This window comes from Pelodiscus sinensis, unplaced genomic scaffold (genome assembly GCF_049634645.1).
Source record: "Pelodiscus sinensis isolate JC-2024 unplaced genomic scaffold, ASM4963464v1 ctg124, whole genome shotgun sequence".
Classification (NCBI taxonomy): domain Eukaryota; kingdom Metazoa; phylum Chordata; order Testudines; family Trionychidae; genus Pelodiscus; species Pelodiscus sinensis.
This window is the reverse complement of record NW_027466050.1, coordinates 123,228-147,042: the sequence shown is the minus strand read 5'-3', so window position 1 is coordinate 147,042 and position 23,815 is coordinate 123,228. Positions and strand designations below refer to the sequence as shown.

At 49.4% G+C, this 23,815-nt stretch overlaps 1 protein-coding gene across 7 annotated transcripts in view; it reads right to left on the bottom strand.

Annotated features, from left to right (window-relative positions):
* Nucleotides 1-23,815, bottom strand: part of NSD1 (nuclear receptor binding SET domain protein 1) — a 108,820-nt gene that overhangs the window by 64,251 nt on the left and 20,754 nt on the right. For all 7 annotated transcript variants that reach the window (XM_075918713.1, XM_075918710.1, XM_075918712.1 and 4 more), the window contains one exon: nucleotides 4,830-4,965. In XM_075918713.1, the coding sequence (XP_075774828.1) occupies nucleotides 4,830-4,965 (136 nt within the window). The remainder of the gene's footprint in view (nucleotides 1-4,829; nucleotides 4,966-23,815) is intronic.

Below are 23,815 nucleotides of genomic sequence, written 5' to 3'. Positions count from 1 at the left end.
TGGTCTCCAGCAGACCAGGGAGACGCAGAGCAAAGCCACGGAGGACCCGGGCGGCAGGACCATGGTGCGTCTCGGTCCCCCGCCTCCCTGGTCTGCTGGGCAGGGGGGAGGGGGGGGAGGCGGGCCCGCAGCTAGTACGCCCCCCTCCCCGCCCCCCGCCAAGTAGTCCAGGCTTTTCTCCGGACGCCTGTGGTAGAGCAGCTGGGGCGCTGCCGGTTGATCCCGCAGCGCCGCTCTGGGCGCTACTGGACCAACCCGGCAGCACCCCAGCTGCTCTGCCCCAGGCGTCCTGATTCAGCCGCTGCTGGTCAGTTTCAGCAGCGGCTGAATCAGGACGCCTGGGGCAGAGCAGCTGGGGTGCTGGTGGATTGGTCCAGTAGCGCTGAGGAGCGGCGCTACCGCAGCAACCTAGCAGCACCCCAGCTGCTCTGCCCCAGGCGTCCCCAAGTCAGCCGCTGCTGAAACTGACCAGCACTGACTACAGGAAGCCCGAGGCAGAGTTGCTCTGCCCCGGGCTTCCCAGAATCAGCCGCTGATCAGTTTCAGCAGCAGCTGACTTGGGACGCCTGGGGTTCTTAAGTTGAATCTGTATGTAAGTCAGAACTGGCGTCCAGATTCAGCCTGTTGAAACTGATCAGAGGCTGATTCCAGGAAGCCTGGGGCAGAGCAACTCTGCCTCGGGCTTCCTGTAGTCAGCCGCTGGTCAGTTTCAGCAGCGGCTGAATCTGGACGCCAGTTCCGACTTACATACAAATTCAACTTAAGAAGAAACCCACAGTCCCTATCTTGTACGTAACCCGGGGACTGCCTGTACTGGAAGCATGTAAATGCTTAGAAGGGGTTTTCTGGCCAAGAGCATTCAATGAGCTCAGCATGCTCGAGGGGGGAGAGGGCTTACGACACTGGGTTACTGCCGAGTGCTCGTGGAAGGGCCTGGACTAAGGGCATTAGAACACACAGGGTGTAGGGAGGGGGAGGCACTACAGTCTTGTTCCCCACCCTGTTCTGCAGGGACAGGGCTGCTCGGTCTCCATGGCCAAGTCAGTGCCTAGCTTTTCTGCGGACAGCGCAGCAGCAGCGCCAGCCTGCACGGGCACCAGGCATTCCACTGAGCCCTCTCACGCACTCACCAGACAGGGCACAGCACAGACTTCCAGCAAATACGGATCTGAGCTGGGGCAGGCCAAAGACTGCGTATGTCCTGTTCCCCTCCCACTGAGCAGGGGCCTGGCGACCCTCCAGCCACCTGGGACAGACACGGTTAGTCGCTCTGCAATGTTATTTCAATCCCCTCAGCATTCTTGGGTGAATACCATGTGGCCCGGGGCACTTGTTCCTGTATCACTTGGCTCCTCTACTGACACCACAATCTGGGACTGCTCCTCAGATGTGTTACCTAAAAAGGGCTCAGGTGCCAGAATCTCCCCAAACCTTTGCAGTGAAGGCCTCGATCCGCCCCTTTAGCACTTAGTTTGCCCAGTGGCCCTACTGATGGTTCACCAGGCTTCCTGTTTCCAATGTACTTTCCATTTTGCTGCTGGTTTCTTAGTCTGAGATTTGCTCTTCAAGTTATTTTTTGGCTTGGCTAATTATATTTTTACTATGACTTGCCAGAGCTTATGCTCCTGTCTGTTCTCCTCAGTAGGACTTCACTCCCGTTTCGAAATGGGGCCTTTTTTTGCCTCTAACCACCTCTTTTATTCTGGTTCACCAAGGTGGCACTTTTTGATCCCCTTCTTTTTAAATGTGGGATATACCCTTAGTTTGAGCCTTTTATGATTTTATAAAAAAGTTCCCATGCGTCTTGCAAGCATTTCACTTGTGTGACCTTTCCTTTTAATCTCTGTTCAACTAGCTTCCTCATTTTTGTAGTACCCTTTTCTGAAGGTAAATGCAACTGTGGTGGGTTTCTTTGGTATTTTTCCACCTACAAGGATTTTAAATCGAATTACATTATGGTCACTATTACCACATCCTATGCTCCAAATTAGAACTAAATTGAAACTGCCTGACCATCCCTAAGGTTCCAGGACTACCAGCCCCAAGACAGTCATTAAGAAGGTCTAGAAATTTCATCTTTGCATCCAGTGCAGCCAGTAGGGAGACAGCTGAAATCCCCCATTATTATTGACTTCTCTGTTTGTACGGAGCGTCCATCCAGAGCGATTCTGGGGACAGTTTGGGTCATGTCAGAGCTGGCCTGGATTTGACTCCTGCACCGCTCCCTCACTCGTGCCACCTAGTCTGTCCTCCCGAGCCACTCCCGGGACCCAGGGATTCGCATCCTTCCACCCAGTGTCTCTGGTGCCTGCTAGAGCAACAGCCTCATCCCAGGCCCGGCACTCAAGTTGCCCGTCTTCCTAGACTCCTAGCACCTGGGCAGCAGCACTTCTAACCTCTGCCAGTATTTAGCTCTCTGCCTGCCTGGGATGGCACTGAACGGGACTGCTCCTCTTCACCTCCTGCCTGTTTAACCCCTAGCCTCTGGCCTTTCCTCCGGGGTGGATCTCCGACAGGGAGTCTAGGGAGCCCCGTTCCCTTGGCACAAACTGAAATCCTTCTCCCGCCACCCTTCCCAGGAAGCCTGTACCTGACTCCTTCCCCCCAGAGATGTTGGGGGTGCGAGGCTATGGGTGCATGGGCGAGCCACCTTCAGGTGAGTGCAGTGCTGGCAAGCTGGAATGCCGGCAGACTGCAGCCCACTGGAGGCAGGGCGGGGGTGCACTGGGGGGTGCACATCCACACACTACTCAGTGTGAGGGGCACAGAAGACATTTCGACCCACCCAAGGATGGAGAATCTTAGAGGGAACTTTGGCCATGCCCCATCTGTGCTGTAAGCTGCGCGCTTGGACAGCCTTGCCGGAGAGTCACGTGCCTCCCTGCCGATTAGCAGAGCTGCACAGCCTGCAACGTATGTTCAGGTGCCCTTCCCCCCACCTTGCTCCGACCTGCAGCTGCTCCCAGGACCTTCCTGCTAGCTGCAGAGGGGTGCTGATGTCAGGGCTCCCAGGCTGGGGGTCTGCAGCCTCATGCTGGGTAGAAGCAGCGGGGGGAGGGTCAGGCCTGCTTCTGCAGGTTGGGGCAAATTGAGGACACCTCTCCCCGCCACAGCAGAGCCAGAGCTGGCAAGGCACCTCCTCCCACCGCAGCAGGTCTGAGGCTGGAGAGAGGCATTATTCCCCACCACAGACCTGACCAGGACTTAACAGGCTACTGCCCTGGTGCTGCGTGACTGCGTAGCTTAGAGGGAACTCAGCACACCACATCGACTGTTGCCCCCGTCCACAAGGCTTCTTACCCTGCCACGGGAAGCTATGAGGTTGCTCTTTACAAATCCATGCTGACTGTTCCTTTCACCTTATTATCTTCCAGGTACTTGCAAAACCCATTGCTTAATTACTGGCTCCAAGGTAAGCTGGCTGGCCTGTAATTCTCCATGGCTATCCTTACTTCCCTTTTTAGAGATGGGCAGGATACTTGCCCTTTTCCAGTCCTCTGGAATCTCTCCTGTCTTCCAGGACTTTTCAAAGATGATCACTAATGGCTCCGATACGTTCTCAGTCAGCTCCGTGGGCATTCTAGGGTGCATTTCATCCAGCTCTAGTGACTGGAAGACATCTAATGTGCAGAAGTCACTTGTAACTTCTTTGCCTATTTGAGCTTCTGACCCTACCTCACTTTCACTGGCATTCAGGGTGCCAGAGGTCCAATCACTGAGAACCTTTTTGGTGAAAACCAAAACAAAAGTAATTTAGCACTTCTGCCTTTTCTACACGTTCAGTTATTGCTTCTCCCCGTACGAACAGTGGTCCTACCCTCTCCTGGGTCTTCCTCTTGCTTGGAACATATTTCTAAGACTGAGAGGGGTAGCCGTGTTAGTCTGAATCTGCAAATGCAGCGAGGAGTCCTGTGGCATCTTCTAGACTAGCAGATCTGTTAGTCTATAAGGTGCCACAGGACTCCTTGTTGCATTTCTAGACTATTTCCCTTGTTACCCTTTATGTCTCTGGCTCGCTTCATCTTGTTTTGTGCCATGGCCTCTCTAACGTTATCCTATATTCCGTGTGTACACTCATCCTGTCACTGGACCTCGTTTCAACCTTCTGTAGGGCTCCATTTTGGGTTGCAGCTGCAGACCACAGCAGTGTGAACTGATGGCCACTAATGCTGCTTGCTCTCAGAGCCCAGCTCTCCAGAAGGGTGAAGGCCACAGAAGTTGCAGAAGCAACACATCCCTAGAGAGCAGCCTGTCCTGCATATGGAGCACTACCCCAGACACTGGGACATTCCAAAGATGTATCAGTTACCAAGGGAATGCAGGGAGAGCGCGAGGCTGGAGGGAAGCAGGAAAAAGAAACACTCAAAGATACAGGCCTCCCATTCAGGGTGTGCTGGAATAAGAGGCCCCTGCTGCAGCTTCTTTAAACTGCTATACATGTAAAATCCGAGAGTGCAACAAGGGCAGTTTCTCCTCCGGCTACGCCAGGCACCACAGCGCTCCTCCTCCTGTGTGCCACCAATCCCCATTCTCATGCTACCTGCTCCCTGCCTCTGCCTACATCGGCGCTCGTTTTAAAATGCCAAAAGCTGCACAGGCCAGCCACGCACTCACCCACTCATTCGCATCGCCCCGCCCTGCCCACTAGCTCACAGCCGTGCCTGTCTTTCAGTCTGTAGGCTTCTCATGCAGGGACCATCTTTTGTAACCTCTGTGCACTGCCAGGTGAAAGGCAGCCCAAATGCGTCTTACTAGTAAGAACAAACGGCAGCTACCGTGGCACTTGGTCCCCTCTGTGTGTGTGTGGGGGGGGGGGGGGGGCGCATTACCTTTCATTTTTGAGTGACAGTCGAGCACTGGATCGTGACAGATTGTGCAGGGCCACCATGGTCGTCTGTTGAACTTAGCCCAGACTAGATCTCCAACTTCATACTTCACTGGAGCAGGTTTCTTCTTGGCTCGATTCTTTGGACAGAAATCAAACAGGAGGACTCAAGTAAGCAAACAGATACTTTTGAAGAGTCTCACATCTGGTTGCAACGTCATAAGACATACAACACCAGAGGCAACATTGCTATTTTTAAAAGACCTTAATATATTTCTTGCTCCTACAACTTTCCCAGGACACTAACCATTTCTTACCACCCTCTCCTTCCTAATCCACCACAGCCAAACATCACATCGTTGCTCACTGCCAACACTGCTACAACCAGCTCAGCCAGATGCCATGGTTCACAGAGCATGAAGCAGAATATCTTGAGATCTTTCTGGCTGGAAGGTGGTGATCAGAAGAGCAGATGAACAGTACCTGCCTCGGAGACGATACGCATAGGAAATGGAGTGTGCTGATAAAACACTGGATGCTGCACTGGATGCATGTATGATCACGAGATTGTTGCCATTTCTCCTGCAGCTTGGTTTAATGCAGGACGAAGCCCCTGACCTCCCAAACCCCAAGCGTGAGAGAGAAGGCAAGTCTCATAGCAGCGGCAGACTGAAAATGCAAAGGAACCAAATAGCAACATCGGGGTGTGACTGGCTGAGATGTGGCTCCCCAGAAAGGCAGCCACACACGCGCCACATCTGCCCCCGGAAGCTGGACCTGAACTGTTATGCATTAGGAAACTGCCCGATCCACGTGCTAGCAGGCTACACACAGGTCCACTGGCTACTTCAGGGAGTATCGGTGACAAGATCCACTCAGAGCCACCTGACTTGCTAACTGACAGACTGCTGCCCAGCCACACCGGGAACGCAGGAACACCCAGGCCTAATAATGGTTCTAAGAGCTGAGGCAGGGGGCACCAGGCAGCTCCGGAGGAAAGGGGGCTTCCCAAGGCTGCTGGTTAGTGTACACCAGAAAAGGGGGCCTAGGAAGATGCTCCTGGAGGGAGCAGGCTCCGAACGGGCTACAAAGGAGGCCTGGTCCCAGCAAAAGGACTGTAACAAGCAGCAGCAAGAGGGGCCAATTGCTGGGGCACTAGAAAAGAGCCGCAGCAGTTTCACATCTGCAGGGCCCGGAGTCCTAAGACGGAACCCTTCCCTAGGGGACGGCAGAGCCTGACTCCAGGAGGGCCTCACTGGTGCAGAACCTGGACGACCTCAAGAAGGAAAAACTAGACTAATATTAACTCCCACCCAGTCCCCGTTAGAACCCTGGGCGGGAGGCGGGGAGACTTCCTTTCCTATCTGTCCAGCCTTTGAGCGAATAGCAAAGCGCCTGCATTAACGCGGTGCTAGGCTTGTGCCCTTCCAAGATGCCAAGTTCAGCAAAACCAACTCCTGAACACCAGGACAGAGCCGTGGGAAAAGCCCATGCAACCGTAACTCTGCCCCTGCAGCTGGCAGCAGCCACTGGGAGCGACTGGCATGCTGTCCAGCTGCACTGCCGCCAGGGTAGCCGTGGCGGGGGCACCGAGTAGCTTGGAAGAGCTGTAACCGTGCGGTAAGGCAAGCTGGATGAGAACCAAAGGAGGCGGCACCAGCCTGGGTCACTGCAGGGTGGGATCAGTAGCAGGGTGGGACATGGGCTTTGGGTTATATGCTACTCGCCGTTCCAGTGACGGGCTCGGAGACTTTTGACCTGAGGTTTCTCAGGTGAGATCTTGTGTCTAATGTTCTGGAAGGGCACGAGCTCCCACCAGGCAGCCTTAACTCCACCCGAGTTCTGACCATTTCACCTCTTGGGGTTGTGAAACAGAAGGTCTGTGGGCAGGAGTCGGTGGTCAGTGAGACACGGACCGTTCTCGCCTCGCTCCACAGCTGGCGGCTCCTCCTGGCTCGCACACGGTGCTTTCCAGAAGCCAACTCAAAGCACTTCCCACTTTACGACTGGGAAGCTTACACCAGGTCCTCCAGCAAGCCAAGGAGACCTCCAGGCCCACAGCTGCGCTGGGCCCCCTAGCGCACCTTAGCCCCAGCCAGTACGTTGTGTTAGAGTGCACTGGGGAACTGGTGGGCCAGAGGAAGGGAAGAGGGAAAGAAGGCTAGACCCCAATTGACAGGCATGAGCTCCCCCAGACGCTGGAGCATACCAGGGCTCAGGCCCCACTGTGGGGAGCAGGGACCTCCAACCCCCTAACTCCCACAGGGAGAAAGTCCCCAGGAGAGGGGTCTCGCCCCCAGGGAACAGCACGCACGCGAGAGGGGTAGGTGGGACTGAGACACGCCTGCTCTCCCCTTCCCTGTCAGTCCCTTCCCCTCCCTCCCACTCCATCTAGTCCCTATTGCCAGATCCTCCAGCACCTCTGCCCCACTGGCCTGTTGTGCAATCTGGGGCAAACCTTTTCCTTCCACAGAGTGTCACTTCCCTTTCTGGCCTGTAAGTGTCTTGTCTGTAGTACTGACAAGGGGCTGCTCTCACTTTGAGGGGGGGCGGGAAGAGGTGCAGCACCTGCCAGATAGGGCCCCGCCCTTGCGGGCCGTTAGGGGCCACCAGAATACATCTGACTGTCACGTTGTTGCCTTTCTGAAGTATGTGAACAACCCAAAGTACTTAATGAAATTCTGGCAGTGATTAATCTAAGATGAGCAAACTTTCTGGCTAAGCGAGATTTCTCTCTCAGCCTGGAGCCACACAGCACCATGCTCACAGCGGTATCCCTACATCAATGTACCTATGCCAGCACAAAAGTCCCTCCTGGACACAGGCCCATAGCACAGCTCAAAGACGCAGATTTTAGGCAGCACCAAAATAGTTAACTCCATTACATTACACTCTAGAACTGGAAGGGACCTCGCGAGGTCATCGAGTCGAGTCCCCTGCTCTGACAGCAGGACCCAGTACCAGCTAGACCATCCCTGATAACTGTCTATCTAACCTGCTCTTAAATAACTCCAGGGATGGAGATTCCACAACCCCTCTCGGCAACTTATTCCAGCGTTTAACCACCTGACAGGCAGGAAGCTTTTCCTCATGTCCAACCTAAGCCTCCCTTGCCGCAGGTTAAGCCCCTTGCTTCTTGTCCTGTCCTCAGAGGCCAAGGAGAACAATTTCTCCCTCCTCCTTGTGACACCCTTTCAGATACCTGAAAACTGCCATCAAGTCCCCTCTCAGGCCTCTCCTTTCCAAACTGAACAAGCCCAGTTCTTTCAGTCATTCCCCATAGATCATGTTCTCTAGACTTTTCATCATTCTAGTTGCTGTTCTCTGGAGACACTCAGATTTCTCCACATCTTTCTTGAAATGTGGTGCCCAGAACTGGACACAATCCTCCAACTGAGGCCTGATCAGCGCAGAGTAGAGTGGAAGAATGACTTCTCATGTCTTGCTCACAACACACCTGTTGATGCATCCCAGAATCATGTTGCCTTTTTTTTTTTTTTTTTGCAACAGTGTTACACTGTTGGCTCATATTTAACTGTGGTCCACTCTGATCCCTGGATCCCATTCTGTAGAACTCCTTCCTAGACAGTCACTTCCCATTCTGTAAAAGCGAAGAGGAGTCCTGTGGCACCTTATAGACTAACTGAAGTGTAGGAGCATAAGCTTTCGTGGGCAAAGACCCACTTCGTCAGATGCATGCTACCCCTCTGATATTTGTTCCCATTCTGTGTGAGACACACTGATTGTTCCTTCTTAAGCGGAGCATTTTGCATTTGCCCTTATTAAACTTCATCCTATTCACCTCGGACCATTTCTCCAGTTTGTACAGATCATTTTGAATTCTGACCCTATCCTCAAAAGCAGTTGCAACCCCTCCCAGCTTCATATCATCTGCAAAGTTAATAAGTGTCCTCTCTATGCCAATATCTAAATAGTTGATGAAGATATTTAACAGAACTAGTCCCAAAACAGACCCCTGCAGAACCCCACTTGTGATGCCCTTCCAGCAGGATTAAGAACCATTAGTAACTACTCTCTGAGAACAGTTATCCAGCCAGTTACACACCCACCTTATAATCGCCCCATCTAAGTTGTATTTGCCTAGTTTATTTATAAAAATATCATGCAAGACCGTATCAAATGCCTTACTAAGCCACATTCGCTGCTTCTCCCTTATCCATAAGACTCATTATATCCTATCAAAAAAAGCTATCAGATTGGTTTGACATGATTTGTTCTTTACAAATCCATGCTGGCTGTTCCCTATCACCTTATTATCTTCCAGATATTTGCAGATGAATTCCTTAACTAACTGCTCCATTATCTTTTCTGGACCAGAAGTTAAAGTGACCGGTCTGTAGTTTCCTGGGTTGTTCTTATTTCCCTTTTTATAGCTGGTTACTAGATTTGCCCTTTTCCAGTCTTCTGGTATCTCTCCTGTCCCCCATGATTTTCCAAAGATAATAGCTAAAGGCTCAGATACCTTTATCTGCTCCTTGAGTATTCTAGGATGCATTTCATCAGGCCCTGGTGTCTTGCAGACATTTAAATTTGCTAAGTGATTTTTAACTTGTTCTTTTTTTATTTCATCTTCTAAATCTCCCCTCTCCCCACTAGCATTCACTATGTTAGGCATCCCGTCATCATCAGACTTCTCGGTGAAGACCGAAACAAAGAAGTCATTAAGCACCTCTGCCATTTCCAGCAACATTCAGTCCACCCCACAATTATTTTAATTCTTCACCAACTGACTTTTTCAGCACCAGGAGTCAGATGTTGGTCTTATAATTAAGCATCATCATGAAGGCTCCATCAATGCTCTCATGAAGAGAAACTCAGCTACTGCAAACTGGTACACTGCCTTCATTACAAGCATCAGAGCCAGTTGGCCTGCAGCCGAACACCTCGCCACACTCTTGCCCACCAGTTCCCAGACGCAGTAAGACTCTTCTAGATTTCCAAAAAACACATTTCCCATTAGACAGTGTCCAGAACTAATGTGGGGGAGCCAACTGCAGTGACTGGGCACTAACAGAAATAGAGATGGCGCTTCTGCTTAACTTGGCATAGAAAGCCTGACTCCGTTTTGGGGACCCAAAGTATGACTGCCATACGTTTTATTCCCAATAGAATAGAGGGAGGACATACAGTTTTAGGTTGACCCCAAGACACAGGTTGTACCTCCTTGGTCAGGCACCCTTTGGACTTGACCAATCTGGAACAAGGGAATTGGCTGGACCAGGGGAGGTCCCCTGCCACAGGCCTCCCAGCCTGCCGCCCCAAAGTGATGCCAGTTCCACTACAACCCGGCCCTGCACCCTGCTGTGGGTCCATAGCAGCCCCAGGCCCCAACTGCCACAGGCTCCAGCCCCTGACCAGGCTGCTAAGCCTCCTGCCACTTGGTTCTTGAGGCTCTCTGGTCCAAGAACATCCATGGTCTTGGCGAAGCAGAGAGCACCAGTTCTGGAAGGTGCAACCTGTAATATAGTTGTACCTGGAACTATAAGACTTCAGAGGACAGCTAATGATTTTTTAAAATGCCAGTTAAATTGATCTAATTCCCATTCCTTGTAATCTAGCAATTAACCCCATTCTACCACCCATTAGCATAGGAGAGGACATGGAATTTTAAATAATAAAGCTGGTGACCTGCCCAATATGAGATAGACCATACAGAATGGACGGAAGTCACTTGGTGACTGGAAACAGAGCACATGGAGAGGGAGATGATAGGACTCGGTTCTGTTCGAAAGGCAGCACAATGAACGTTGTATATTAAGTCTGATATTCTCTTTCAAGTCGGCTTAGCAAGGCCTACTATATTCAATCAGGTGGAACATTAAATCAGTACGTGTTGAGACTGGGCATGAACCAGCCTAGATTATTTAGAAAGTAAATAATCTGTTCAGACTATTTCTGGATGACGCAAGAGTGTCTTTAGTGAAATTAAGTGGCCTACATCTGTCAAAGTACAGACCCAAAACTCAACCGTGGCGAGAGCGTCCCAGTCCCAGAAGCCCAGCCTTGCATGATGCTTCCACCCTAAACAGATGTCATCCCCGCACTCCAGTGGTTCGGGAGATGAAAGAGCTGGTGTAGTTCTTTGAGAATCCCTCTGGGCCATCACAAGAACATCCCAAAGAGGTTCTTACAGACACTAAAGCAATAACGTTATATAGGCATCAACCGGGTAACTCCTCGGACCAGCCGTTCCCCATAAGTTGGGTACGAAATAAACAGTGAGCAAAGAACGCACATACAGCTACAGGATTTTATCAAAACGGCACAAACCAGGAAAGCCCTCGAGAGTTCTGCTAATCTTCCTTTTAAAACAGCCAAGCTATTAAGCAGTAGTAACTACTGACAATGTCCCATAACCACTGAGAATCATTGTGAATTGCTATTCATCTCCATTAGTCTCACTGGAAGGAGGAGAGCCCACAAATCCACACCAACGAATGCACACACAGATAGCTACAGGCTGCAGAAATGACGCAACCACTGCCCTCACTCTGACAATTGTGGTGCTTTCAGATCATTAACATGGCATGGCAAGATCAGATAGCACCAATACTTTGTTGGCTTTTTTCGGCCTCTTGCCAAAGCGGCAACAATGAGCCACTGCAGACCAAGTGGCAGCTGAACAAAGCAACAGGCCAAGATTTTCCAAACTGGGATCTATAGTTAGCCTCCTGCGCCCTTCCTTAGGTGCCTGGAAAAGTCACCTGATCTTCCAAAGTGCTGAGCACCGACCGGCTCCAGTGAAAGCGAGAGGCACCCCTGAAATTCGGGTGATGAATCTACGCACCTTCTAGAAAACGGGCCCAAGGGTCTCCAGGCTTTCACACTGGCTCAGTGAGGACATTCGTTTATGGCTACAATCTTCTCAAGGAGTCCAGGATCACTCTACACCCATGTGTGAACTACAGGCGGGGAACACGCGCTCTGGTGCCTGGATCAGCAGTACCCTTCTGCCCGCTTACATTTCTAATGGCATCTTCACTTCACTGATGCCATGCCATTTGCTGCTTCCCACATAAGAAGGGACTACAATATAGCGGAAAGTCAAATGATCCTTGCATGGATCTTTGGTAACTCTGAAGAGCATCTTGTCGCCCATAAAAGGTGCTATAAAAACAGGCTCTAGAAGAACTTCGACTAATGCAGGGCAACTCTGAATCTTTCCTCAACTTCTGCAGACTGTAAGCTTTGAGTTTCAAAAAGGAAGATTCTCACCCTGACGTCGGTGCCGATACCCATCCCAACATGAAGCAAGTGTAAATTGATACAGCAGCGCCTTTCTAAAGCCTGGTCTACACTGCCGCGGGAGATCAAGTCATCTAAATTACAGTGTCAGCTACATGCATAACACAGCTGAAGACAACGCCTCTTCCCTGCAGTGTGCCAACGGGACCCCTTGCACGTCTCAGTGTCGACTCTGCTACTCCACCGCCATGAGAATGATAGGGCGATAGATTTACTGAGTCTCTACTAATCTCAATAAATCAACTCCCCATTGACCTGGCCAGTAGGACAGACATACCCTAAGCGTGCAAATAGTAGCTTCAATGTGCGTTCCACCACAGGGGAAAGAAGTTAACAGACTGGTTAATTTTACTGTGACTATGTAGCAGCAGCCAGGTAGCACGGAAACTCAAGAATGAGGCAGGCTACTGGTGCCCAGGAAACTACAGGCAGCGCCAAACCCAGGGGAACTGGACTCTATGATAAACACAAGGTGCCCAGGGTCAGGAAGGGAGAGATCAGCAGGGCATTCTGGGGCCAGAGGAGAGAACAAAGCATGCCCCTTTCTTTCAGTACACAGAGGAGTTGGGAGCCTTAAAACCAATGGCAATGAGGTTACTAAACATGCACCCTGAGCGAGACAGAGAGAACAGCCAGAGAGGCATCCAAGAAAAACTTACAGGGGCCGTGGCTTCTTATCTGAGCATTACCCTCATGTCGTATATTTAGTCCTCTGCCTAGTTGCTGTTTGATGCATTTCTGAGTCCTTTGTGTGGAAGCGTCGATGGGATGAGGGATGTACTAATGTGCCTGTGTGTGAGGAAGCGACACTGGCGGGGTAAAGTGAAAAGGGAAACAGGCATTGAGAAATTTGGGGGAGGAAGGAGTAAGTGGAACAGACCAACTGTAGCAGGTGGGGGAGGAAGACAAAATGATGCAGGGATCAAAGAGAGAGAGTCTAAAGGCTGAGGAAAAAGGAAACGACAGACCCAGACTAATGTAGGACTATAAATATATACAGGGGATACAACAGTGGAGTCGAGTAACCGAGAAGCAAAAGCCGATCTGTTAATGCTGTAGACTACACGCATTTCTCCCCCACCCCTTGCCAGTACATGTTTTAGCAGGCAGGCCAGCAGCCCAGCTCACTCTCAGCTTGCACTGGGTCCTAGATATACCCTCGCTGCAGCTCTGCATTGAAAAATGTATTAGGAGCCAGGTGGACAGGCAGCCTGGCTCAGTTCTGGCGTGTGCTGGGTCCAGGAGCTCACGCTCCCCCACTCCGGACAGGGGCTGCCCAGGGACTATAGAATAGTCAACTAACTGATACAAATCCATGAGGTTAATCAACCATTCAATTAGCCAGTATTTAACATCCTAGACAGACAGCCCAACCGACCAGACAGATAGACAGAGACACTATTGCCACAGAAAAACTGTCATGGCTTCTGAGCACAGGAGAGCCCCTATCCGGGAACATTCTGAAGACATTTGCTCCCTGGGTAAGAAGGAAACGTGTCGAGTGTTAGCAGTGCAGGAAGATGATGCAGGGCCTAGTTGCAAGAATAAAGCATCGGAAGGAAAACTGCTTATTGATGTGGATGAAGATGTGGGTAAGGCTGAGTGGATCAACTGGTTAGTTGATACATGTTGAACCTCACTAGTCCAGCACCCTGGGGACCTGACTGGTGCCGAACCAGAGAATTTTCCAGACCATGGGGGGATCAATATTGTCTAGCAGCATCACCAGCACTTCCACTGCTTCCTGGGCTCTGAGAAGCCATTTAGAGCTAAACAACAGCACAGAGCACAGAACCAGGACTGGTGGCTGCAAACAAGCTCTATGGGACTGCAGGAAACTTGGCCGCACCAATGAAAAGTGGCCATCCAACTATCTAAAAACATTCTGGACCACAGTTGTTCCCAGACAAGAGAGTTCTGGACTAGAGAGGTTCAATATGTATTATAAACTGGATAGTTGCTAACAACTTGGCAATAGCGGCGAGGAGTCCTGTGGCACCTTAGAGACTAACTGAAGTGTTGGAGCATAAGCTTTCGTGGGCAAAGACCCACTTCGTCAGATGCATGGAGTGGAAATTTCCAGAGGCAGGTACCTACTACATGCATCTGACGAAGTGGGTCTTTGCCCATGAAAGCTTATGCTCCTACACGTCAGTTAGTCTATAAGGTGCCACAGGACTCCTCGCCGCTTTTGCAGATTCAGACGAACACGGCTCCCCCTCTGATACTTGGCAATGTATCATTCGTCAAGACTTCCTTCTCTTTGCCTCTTAGCATAAGTTAATTTGACACAAATTCCCAAGCTGTTTGCTAAACTGCATTGTAGTGAGGCTCTATTTGAAATCCAAGCCCACCCACTTCGAAAAGCCCCTCCCTCAGCCTTCAGGGAGCAACCACTAGACCCCGGACTCAACTAATTGCCTGGGATAACAAACGAAACAGCATTGTAGTGAGGCAGAGTGGCCACCCACTGACCTGTGAGCCCTCTTGGGCAGAGCCTGGTCAGATGTGCGGCTGGGGCAGAAGTCAGGAGGCATGGCTAGCACTATAAGCAGCCAGCCTAGGAGCTCAGTCAGGGCCCAGCCACTAGAAGAACCAGACAGCTGCCCTGTGTTCCCAAGCTGGGAGGCTGAGGACTGACGTGGACTCGGGACCCCAGACGGACACTGACTGGGAGGAGCGTCAAGCCCTGCTAATAGCTGAAGCTGAGCTGTTGACCCCCAGCACCCCTGAGGATCTGCTGGAGGCCCAGGTATGTGCAGAGGAGAACATAAGAAGCCCAGGGACAGCTGACAGTAGTCAAGCCGATCCAGAGCACCCGTCAGAGTGAGGATCCCTGCTGACCCACAGCAGACTGGTCTGCTTCTGTTAGGGCCCTGAGCTGGGACACAGTGGAACGGATGGGCCTACACTCCCCCCCCAACTTCTGGCTGGCAGTCTCCCTGCTGTCACTGCAGGCTAACGGCCTGCGCCAAGGATAACTTATTTAGCCCACTGTGATCTAACTGCACCGACTGACTGTTGCCACCCCCTGAACCAGGGATTGGCCACGTCACTGGCTGCATGCTTGTCATCCCGCCCCACCCGTAGGCCGGGGTCCTGTAGAGCCTGGACGGTTGGCTTGGCCCAGGGCCCAGGAATAAGGCTGCCCACCCCGAGGAGTGCAATTGCTCCACTGTTTCTTTGGCCTGACTACAGGTCTGACAGGAGGACACCGGGACTCACTGGACAGGGGCAGAGTAGCCGCCCACTGACCCATAGCCCTGATGGGCTACACCAGGCGTGGGCAATCATTTACCAGGGGCCACTTCAGGAATTTCTGGGGCGGGGCCAGGACACTTCCATGCTTCCCCGCCCAGACCATGACTGGTCTGTGGGTGGGGGAGCACATGAAGTCTTCCCCCTCCCATTTTGAACGGCCAGCAGTTCCCTCTAGGCACCCGCGCTCCTGGCAATAGGAGGAGACTTCGCACACTTCCCCCTCCCCTGGTCAATCCGGGCCTGGGAATGGGGGCAGACACAAAGTCTGCCCCGCCCTGCAAGGGAGCAGCGCCACATTTAGAGTCAACTGCCAGTTGCTGCTAAGGGCCAAGCCCCTTGCAGGGCAGGAGGAGACGCTGCCTGATTGGCCAGGGAGCGGCAGGGCTTCCGCAGGCTGGATCAACCCGCTTGGAGGGCTGGCTCTAGCCTGCGGAGGCCCTTTTGCCCAGCCCTGAGCTACACTCATGTTGCTAGGCAAAAAAAGGGTTGGATTAGCTAATTCTTATGCTTGTTTAATTAACTAGGTTTAGAATCTCACTCAATAGACTATCCAGAAAGCTGCAATAAGAGAAATCTAGAGTTGCCAGGTGCCATTGTCGTTTTATTATTTTACATAATACCTGCCCTTATTTTGGAACATCTTGGCCACAGATCATAATGGCAGCAACACCACCATAGTACAGTGAACCCTCGCTACTTCGCGGTTCGACCATCGCGGATTCACGACTTCGCGGACTTTTTTCATTACATTATGTATATACGTGAATCCGCGATGGTCGAACCGCGAAGTAGCGAGGGCTCGCTGTATACATGTTAAATATACATGTCCCTACTTCGCGGATTTTCAACTATCGCGGTCGGGTTTGGAACCTATCTACCGCGATAAACGAGGGTTCACTGTAACCACAAACCTGACACTTAACTGCAGGAGCTGACAGTTCTCAGTCCAATTTCCTAGCAGACGCAAGTCCACACCACAAAAAAGCACCCCTCAAGTGGCACATGAAGACTGGCCCCCAGGATGTAGTCCAGGGCTACTCAACTTTGGAAGCCCTGGTGGCCACAATGATACTCACAGCACATGCCAAGGGCCGCAACTTAAGTGTGGTTGCATATACAAGCAAATATATGCAAATAGCTGCTTTCACACTGATGGGCAAAAATACAAAGATTAAGGCCAGACTACACAACACACAGGCCCCATTGAAGTCAGTTCTGCGGATATTAACAAAATGCAACATTGACCCCATTTCGACCCGTCTGACAGCACTGTCAGTGAGCAATGACAGTCCAGGGATTTAACTACTAAAGTGCATATCAACAGAAGACCACTATATTGACTACGACTGTGTTTTGGCTCCCACCCACAGGCCACATACTGTGCCCCACATAAACCCAAATTGTAACATTGTGGCCCCCAGGACTTCCAAAGTTGAGTAGCCCTGCTCTAACCCATCATCACCAACAACCCTCTCAAAATCACACTAACAATTAGCCATTCTTTCTTGAAACTAATGAAGTTTGCTCCCACAACTCCTCCCGGGAGGTTGTTCCTGAGCCTTGCCCACACGATAGTTAGAAACACACTTCTAATTTCCAGCCTGAATTTGGCCATGGTCAGTTTATATCCATTTGTTCTTGTGCTGATATTGTTCTGTAAATTTTCGTAGTTCTTCACCCTCCCTGGTATTTACTATGGATGTTAAAATTAGATTAATCAACTATTTGATTAGTCGATACGGGCGCTTCCACTTTGAATGTAGGAATGTTCTTTTTGCTACACCAAACAAGCCAGCCTCCTCTAAATTCTCTCATAACATAGGCCTTCGATTACCCTGATTGACCTATTAGCTCTTTTCTGCATCTGCTCCTGTTTAAATTCATCTTCCTTGAATATGGGTGACGAGAACTATACACAGTATTCCAAATAAAGTCTCACTAGTGCCTCGTACAATGGCATTGATTCTTCTCTTTCGCTACTGGAAATGTCTTGCCTGATACATCCTAGGGCCATATGTGCCTTTTTCACATCCCCATCACACCAATGGCTGAGTCATGCATGTGGTACCATGCTACTGAAGCCGAAGTCAATAAGATCTACTACACTTCCCTTGTTCTAAACAATCTGTTAGACTGGCATGATCTACGTTTGGTAAACCCACATTGCAAGTAAATCCCTTTTCCCATTTACCTCCATTAATGTAATTATCCTTTCTTTCACTGTTTGTTCTAAGCCTTGCATATTGCTGAGATCAGACTAACAGTTCAGTCATGACCAGATCACATTCTCTCTCATTCTTACACAAATATGACAGCTATTCTCCACTCTTAAGATGCTCTCCCCAAATTGAGAGTTTTATTACAAATCCTTCCTACCTGACAAGCAATCTCACATGCCAGTTCTTTCAATATTCTGGGATGGAAATTATAGTTTCCTGATTTGAGCACATTAAGTTATTTAAACTATTCTTCCATCAAGTTAAGAAAAATGCACATTTTCCAAATAAAAAATCTGCACAATCCAACATTGAGGTTGCACAGCTAAATGTGAAAACATTCAGACAGCAAGCTTAACTTGGCTGTGCTGCACTTCCTGCATGTATCACACATGTATAGGAGAAATTGTATGGACTGAACAGTACCATTAAGATAGGGATTTAACTAGAAAAACAGGAATAGAAAACATATGTACAATATAGCCAAGCAAGCATTGCTGCTGAAACCTTAACTACTGCTGCATTCCATAACTTAGAACAATTTTGACTGTGCAACTGTAAAATTATATTTATGCACCTTTTGACATAAAAAACGCTGCCTAGGAAAAGTGTGCCCATGCAGATTTAAGCAAGGTTTTCACTGTGCATGTATAGCATAACAAATAAGACTTTTTGAAAATGTTAACTTGAGCTTTTTTCCAGAGCAGGCAAAGGCATTAATCCTTAATGAGGTTTGTGTTCATGGCAAATTTTAAGTAGAAAACTTCAGCTGCTTCTGTTCTACCCCAAAGAAAGCGAAGTTAGAATTCTTTACATTATCCAAACAATCTCTCCCTGGTTGGTTTACATCTAGAACAGACCTGTAAGCAATATGCCCTGGGGAATAGCAGAGCCACAGCCATCACTTTAAGAATGAGGAAGAAGTGGTAACTTCATAAATGGACAATGAATGTACAGACAATGCTGGTGCAGAGAGGAAGGACAGCAGAGTGAAATTAACAAGACTCTGGTCTCTTTCACTGATGCTATTCAGAAATCTGCAGACAGCTGTGACACTCATCCAGAATCACATAAAGCCCAAGCAACTGCTGGGGAAAACAAACAGCATCCGCAGCAAAGGCAGGTATTAATTATCCACAAGGAAAGATCAACAATGTCATAAAAATCCTTCTCTGCCCCTTTCTGAAGCAGCTAGGAAGCTCTGGGGCAGAAGGAGAGGCCCTCTCTGACTTCCTGCTGCTGCAGAGGGCAAACGAGTTTCCTTCTTCCTGCTAACAGCCAGAGTGGAGCAGAGCACTGACTTTAAGAGAGGGAAGCTCTAAGAGGGGCCCAAACACAGCACTCTGCTAGCTAGCCTATACTCAGTCATGCAGCTGTTGGAGCAGTAGCTAGATTTTTCACCAGAACATCACACAAAGATCCAAGGAACTATTTCCCCACACCAGTCTCTTCTATCAAACTCTGGCTACGAAGTGTCTGGTAACATTTTAAAGTGTTACTTCCCCCTTTTTACACATTTCCAAACTTACACATGCAAACAATCAGACAGAACAAAAGTGGAAAATGGAAGCCCCAAATCAGTATTTTGAACTATGAAACAAGGGGAGAGTTACTAATGAAAGCTAATTTGCTATGTTAATTATAGCCATCACAAATGCAGGAAAGTTCTTGATTTTTTTAAGTGACATTACTGAGGTGCCAAACTAAAGTCTATGATGACTCTCAAATGGAGCTCACAAGTGTCCTGAATCATGCCTTTTTAAAGCCAGCCAAAAGGATCGTCATACTATTAATAATTAAGAAAACCCCACACCACTGTTTTGTGACAACAGAGATCCCATCAATAAACGTTCCACCCACCCAAAATCCTGAAAAGATGCAACACAAGGGAACAGGCTCCAACATTCCTTGCCACCTTTCCAGTGCCAATAGCTTTGCGGATGAAATGCTCCAGGAGGCATTCGTGTCCATCTCCAGTGCACACCAGAACACAACCCTAACCAACCCACTGTCCGTCCCGTCCCCCCCCCCACACAGGTCTCCCTCTTTCAGCCAGCACGAAGCATTGTTCTCCTCTTCCTTCCATTGAGACACCAACTTTCAGCACAGGTCAAACTCCTGAAATGCTACAATGCACTTTCCTAATTTGGGCCTTGCCAGCTATGCATGCGGCACATCATGACTGTACCCTGTGGCAGTCCTGACTGACACCTCCCAGCCCTCCATTCCCCACCCCAACCACAGAACTGCTAACACACAGGCCACCAGCACACCTTGCTAGCACAGTGAGGCTCAGTCGGAAAGAGGGAGCTGGAGTCAGCTGGAAGGGATCAGAATTGAGCTTTGGTGAAGAGTCCTCTTGGGGAAGGATGCACAGAGGAGGGCTCCCACAGGATGACCGGGCTCCTCACTTCCACCAGAGCCGAGACAGCCACAGAGCTGATGCTGACTACTACATACTTAGGGTTCTGAATCTGCTCCTGCCCTTTAGCTCAAAACAGCACCAGTCAGATAGCATGTAATTTAATAATCATGTAACTGCACCAAGTCTCAGCAGGGCCAGCAGCCGGTGTGCTCCGAGCCCCACTCCTGGGGAGCTCCTTGCCACCCTGCAATGATGCTCTATATCAGAGGCAGCAGCACGAGGTGGCAGGTGGGAGCCAATCTATGGGAGTCCCAGAGGCAGCAAGCCAGAGCGGGAGGGTGGGGGGAGAGAACACGTGTAGTCATTTGGATTAACCAATAAGCCGAGGCGTATCGGTTAATTGTTTAGACAACTATACGCTAACATCCTTAGTCCCAGATTCATTCCCCAATAAGCGACCCAACAGGGGGAATCATCACACACCATCTTGCTGCTAAAGGTGACAGCCACATTATTTTTTTATCCTGCATCCTTGTAACAACCTTTTAGATGCCTGAAAAATGTTACATCCCCTCTCAGTCTTTTCTGTTCTAGACTAAACAAACCCAACTCATTCAATCTTCCCTCAAAGCTCACGTTTTCTAGAACTTTGATAATTTTTGTTGCCCTTCTCTGGACTTTCTCCAATTTGTCCAAATCTCTCCTGAAATATGGTGTCCAGAACTAGACAAAATACTCCAGGTGAGACCTAATCTGTGCAGAGTGGAGAAAAAATTACTTCTCACATCTTGCTTATAACACTCCGGCTTAAAAGCTGCCTCCTCTCCAGCACCGCCTCCACAGTGTGGGGGTGGGGGGGGGGGCAGAGCCGCAGGGCTCCAGAGATGCCGTGAGCCAGGACTGTTTATCAACTAATGGAGTAGTCGATGGAAATCCCATCGACTCCTCGATTGTCAGTTAACCTAATTAACATCCCTACTAGGCAGTCACTTTCCACTTTGTATGTATGGAACTGACTTCCTTCTTAAGTGGAGAACTTTGCTTCTGTCCTTGTTCAATTTCATTCTATTTACCTCAGACCAGTGATCACCAACCAGGAGATCAGGATCTACTGGCAGATCTTGGCACCTCTGACAGGTGATCCTGACTGCTTTGGCCACGAGGCTGTCGAAGGCTGTCACTTCAGCTGCCTCTCCCCCCACTGCTGTGCATCTCTTGCCCTCACTGATGTCAAGGTGGCCTCTCCCACTCTGCATTCTTTCTCCACAGAGCAGACAGGGGGCACAACAGGACTAGGGATGGAGGTGGTTTGCTGGCTGCTTTTGGGAGTGGTGCAGGGCCAGGGCACTGCACCACCAACATGAGCCACCTGACGTATGCAGTGCCTAGCTGGAGCCCACATCCCAAACTCCTACCTCAAGCCCCTGCCCTATCCCCAAGCACCCCTACATCCAAACGCCCTCCCACAGCCTGCACCTAGAACCCACTCTGCCACCCCAGAGCAGCTGAGCCCTTCTCACACTCCAGATCCCTTAATCCAAGACCAGAGCCTGCGCCCCAACCACCTTCTTCCCCAACCTGATGAAAGTGAGTGAGGATGGAGCGAGCAGGGGCAGGGCCTTGGAGAAGGGACAGGAAGGAGACAGGGCAAGGGTATTTCTGTTTGAGGTAGATCTTGGATTGCACTTAAATTCAAAAAGAGATATTGTGCTAAAAAAGGCTGGCATCCATTGCCTCAGACCATTCCTCCAGTTTGTCCAGATCCTATCCTCCAAAGCACTTGCAAACCCTCCCAGCTTGGTATCATCCTCAAACTTTATAAGTGCACTCTATATGCCATTATCTAAATCACTGATCAAGATACTGAACAAATCAGACACAGAACCGATCCCTGAAAAGCCTCACTCATTATGCTCTGCCAGCATGACTGTGAATCACTCCAGGAATGGTTCTCCAACCAGTCACACACCCATCGTATAGCAGTTCCATCGAGGTTGTATTTCCCTAATTTGTCAATGAGGTCTTGCAAGACTGTATCAGAAGCTTTACTGAAGTCTAGATATACCACATCATCTGCTCCCCCCCCCCCCCAATCTATAAGGCTTGTTCCCTTGGCAAAGAAAAGCTATCCAGTTGATTTGACAGGATTCTTTCTTGACAAATCTATGCTATTACTTATCACTTTCTTAACTTCTAGATGTTTGTAAGTAGATTCCTTAATTATTTGCTCCATTATCTTTCTGGGTACAGAAGCTAAGGTAATGTAATGTAAGATCTGTAATTCCCAGGTGCGTCCTTACTTTTTCAGATGGGCATTGTATGTGCACTTTTCCATTTGTCTGGAATCTCTCCCATATTCCATGACTTTTCAAAGATAGTAGCTAATGGCTCAGATACCTCCTCAATCAGTTGGAGTATTCTAGGGTTATTCCATCAGGCCTTGAAGTGTAAATAACTAACTAGCCAAAGTGATTTTCAACTTGGTCTTTCCCTATTTTAGTTTCTGAGCCTATCCCATTTTCACTGGCATTCGGTACGCTGCGTCCAATCGCCACCAACCTTCTTGGAGAAAACCGAAACTGGGAAGACATTAAGCACCTCTGCCATTTCCACGTTTTCTATTATTGTTCTTCCCTCATCATTGATTAACAGGCCTACCCTGTTCTTGGTATTCCTCTTGCTCCTAATATATTTGTAGAATGTTTTCTTGTTACCCTTTACGTCACTAGCTCATTTGACCCCATTTGATGCTTTGCTTTAACACCAGAACGCAGGGGCAACATTATTTGTTCATACTCATCTTTTGTAATTTAACCCAGTTTCCATTCTTTGTAAAATTCTCTTTTGATTTTTAGATCATTCAAGATCTCCTGGTGAAGCCAGGGCTGTCTCTTGCCAGACTTCTATCTTTGGTAAGCAATGGAATAGTTTGCTCTTGTGCTCTTAATAATGTCGCTTTGAAAACCTGCCAAGTGTCTTCAATTGTTTTTCCTCATACTTGCTTCCCATGGGGCCTTGCCTACCAGCTCCCTGAGTTTGCTCAGGTCTGCCTCCTTGAAATCCATTGTCTTTATCATGCTGCTTGCCCCCCTAGTTCCTTAAGCTCACAAGCTGTATCATTTTCATGATCACTTTCACTCAAACTGCTTTCCACTTTCCAATTCTCAACCAGTTCCTCCCTATTTGTCAGTATCCCATCTAAAACACCCCCTCCCCTACTAGCTTTCTCCACATTCTGCATCCAAAACGGGCTCCGATACATTTTGAGAACTAGTTGAATAATCTGCCCCGGTGTGTTATTTTCCCAGCAGACATCTGGAGCGTTGAAGTCCCCCCCCCCCCCCCCCATCTCCCTCAAGTCCTGGGCTTTGGATGATTTTATTATTTGTATTTTATATATATATATATATATAAACACCACTCATCCACCTCTTCCTCCTGGTTAGGTGTCCTGTTGTAGACCCCTACCATGGAATTACCTCTTTTATCCTTACCTAGAGACTTTCAACAAGCCAGTCTCCTATTTCTGCCTCAGCCCGAGTCCAAGGGTATACATTTTCGACACCACCTCCCCCTTTTTATCTTTCTGTCCTACCTGGGCAAGCTGTACTCGTCTATACCAACATTCCAGTCTTGCTTATTATCCCACCAAGTCTTTGCAATGCCAACTGCGTCATGGGTGTGTTTACCAGTATTATGATTTATTAATATTTATACTTCTCACATTAATATACAGATATCTAAGATACTGAGTTGATACCCCCCATTTCCATCTTGTATCACCTTTATCCCTGCTGTTACAGCCCATGCTCCCCCAAATTTCTGACCCTTCTCCCAGGTCTTTTTTCCACTCACCTGTGGGCTTTAATCACCTGCCCTATC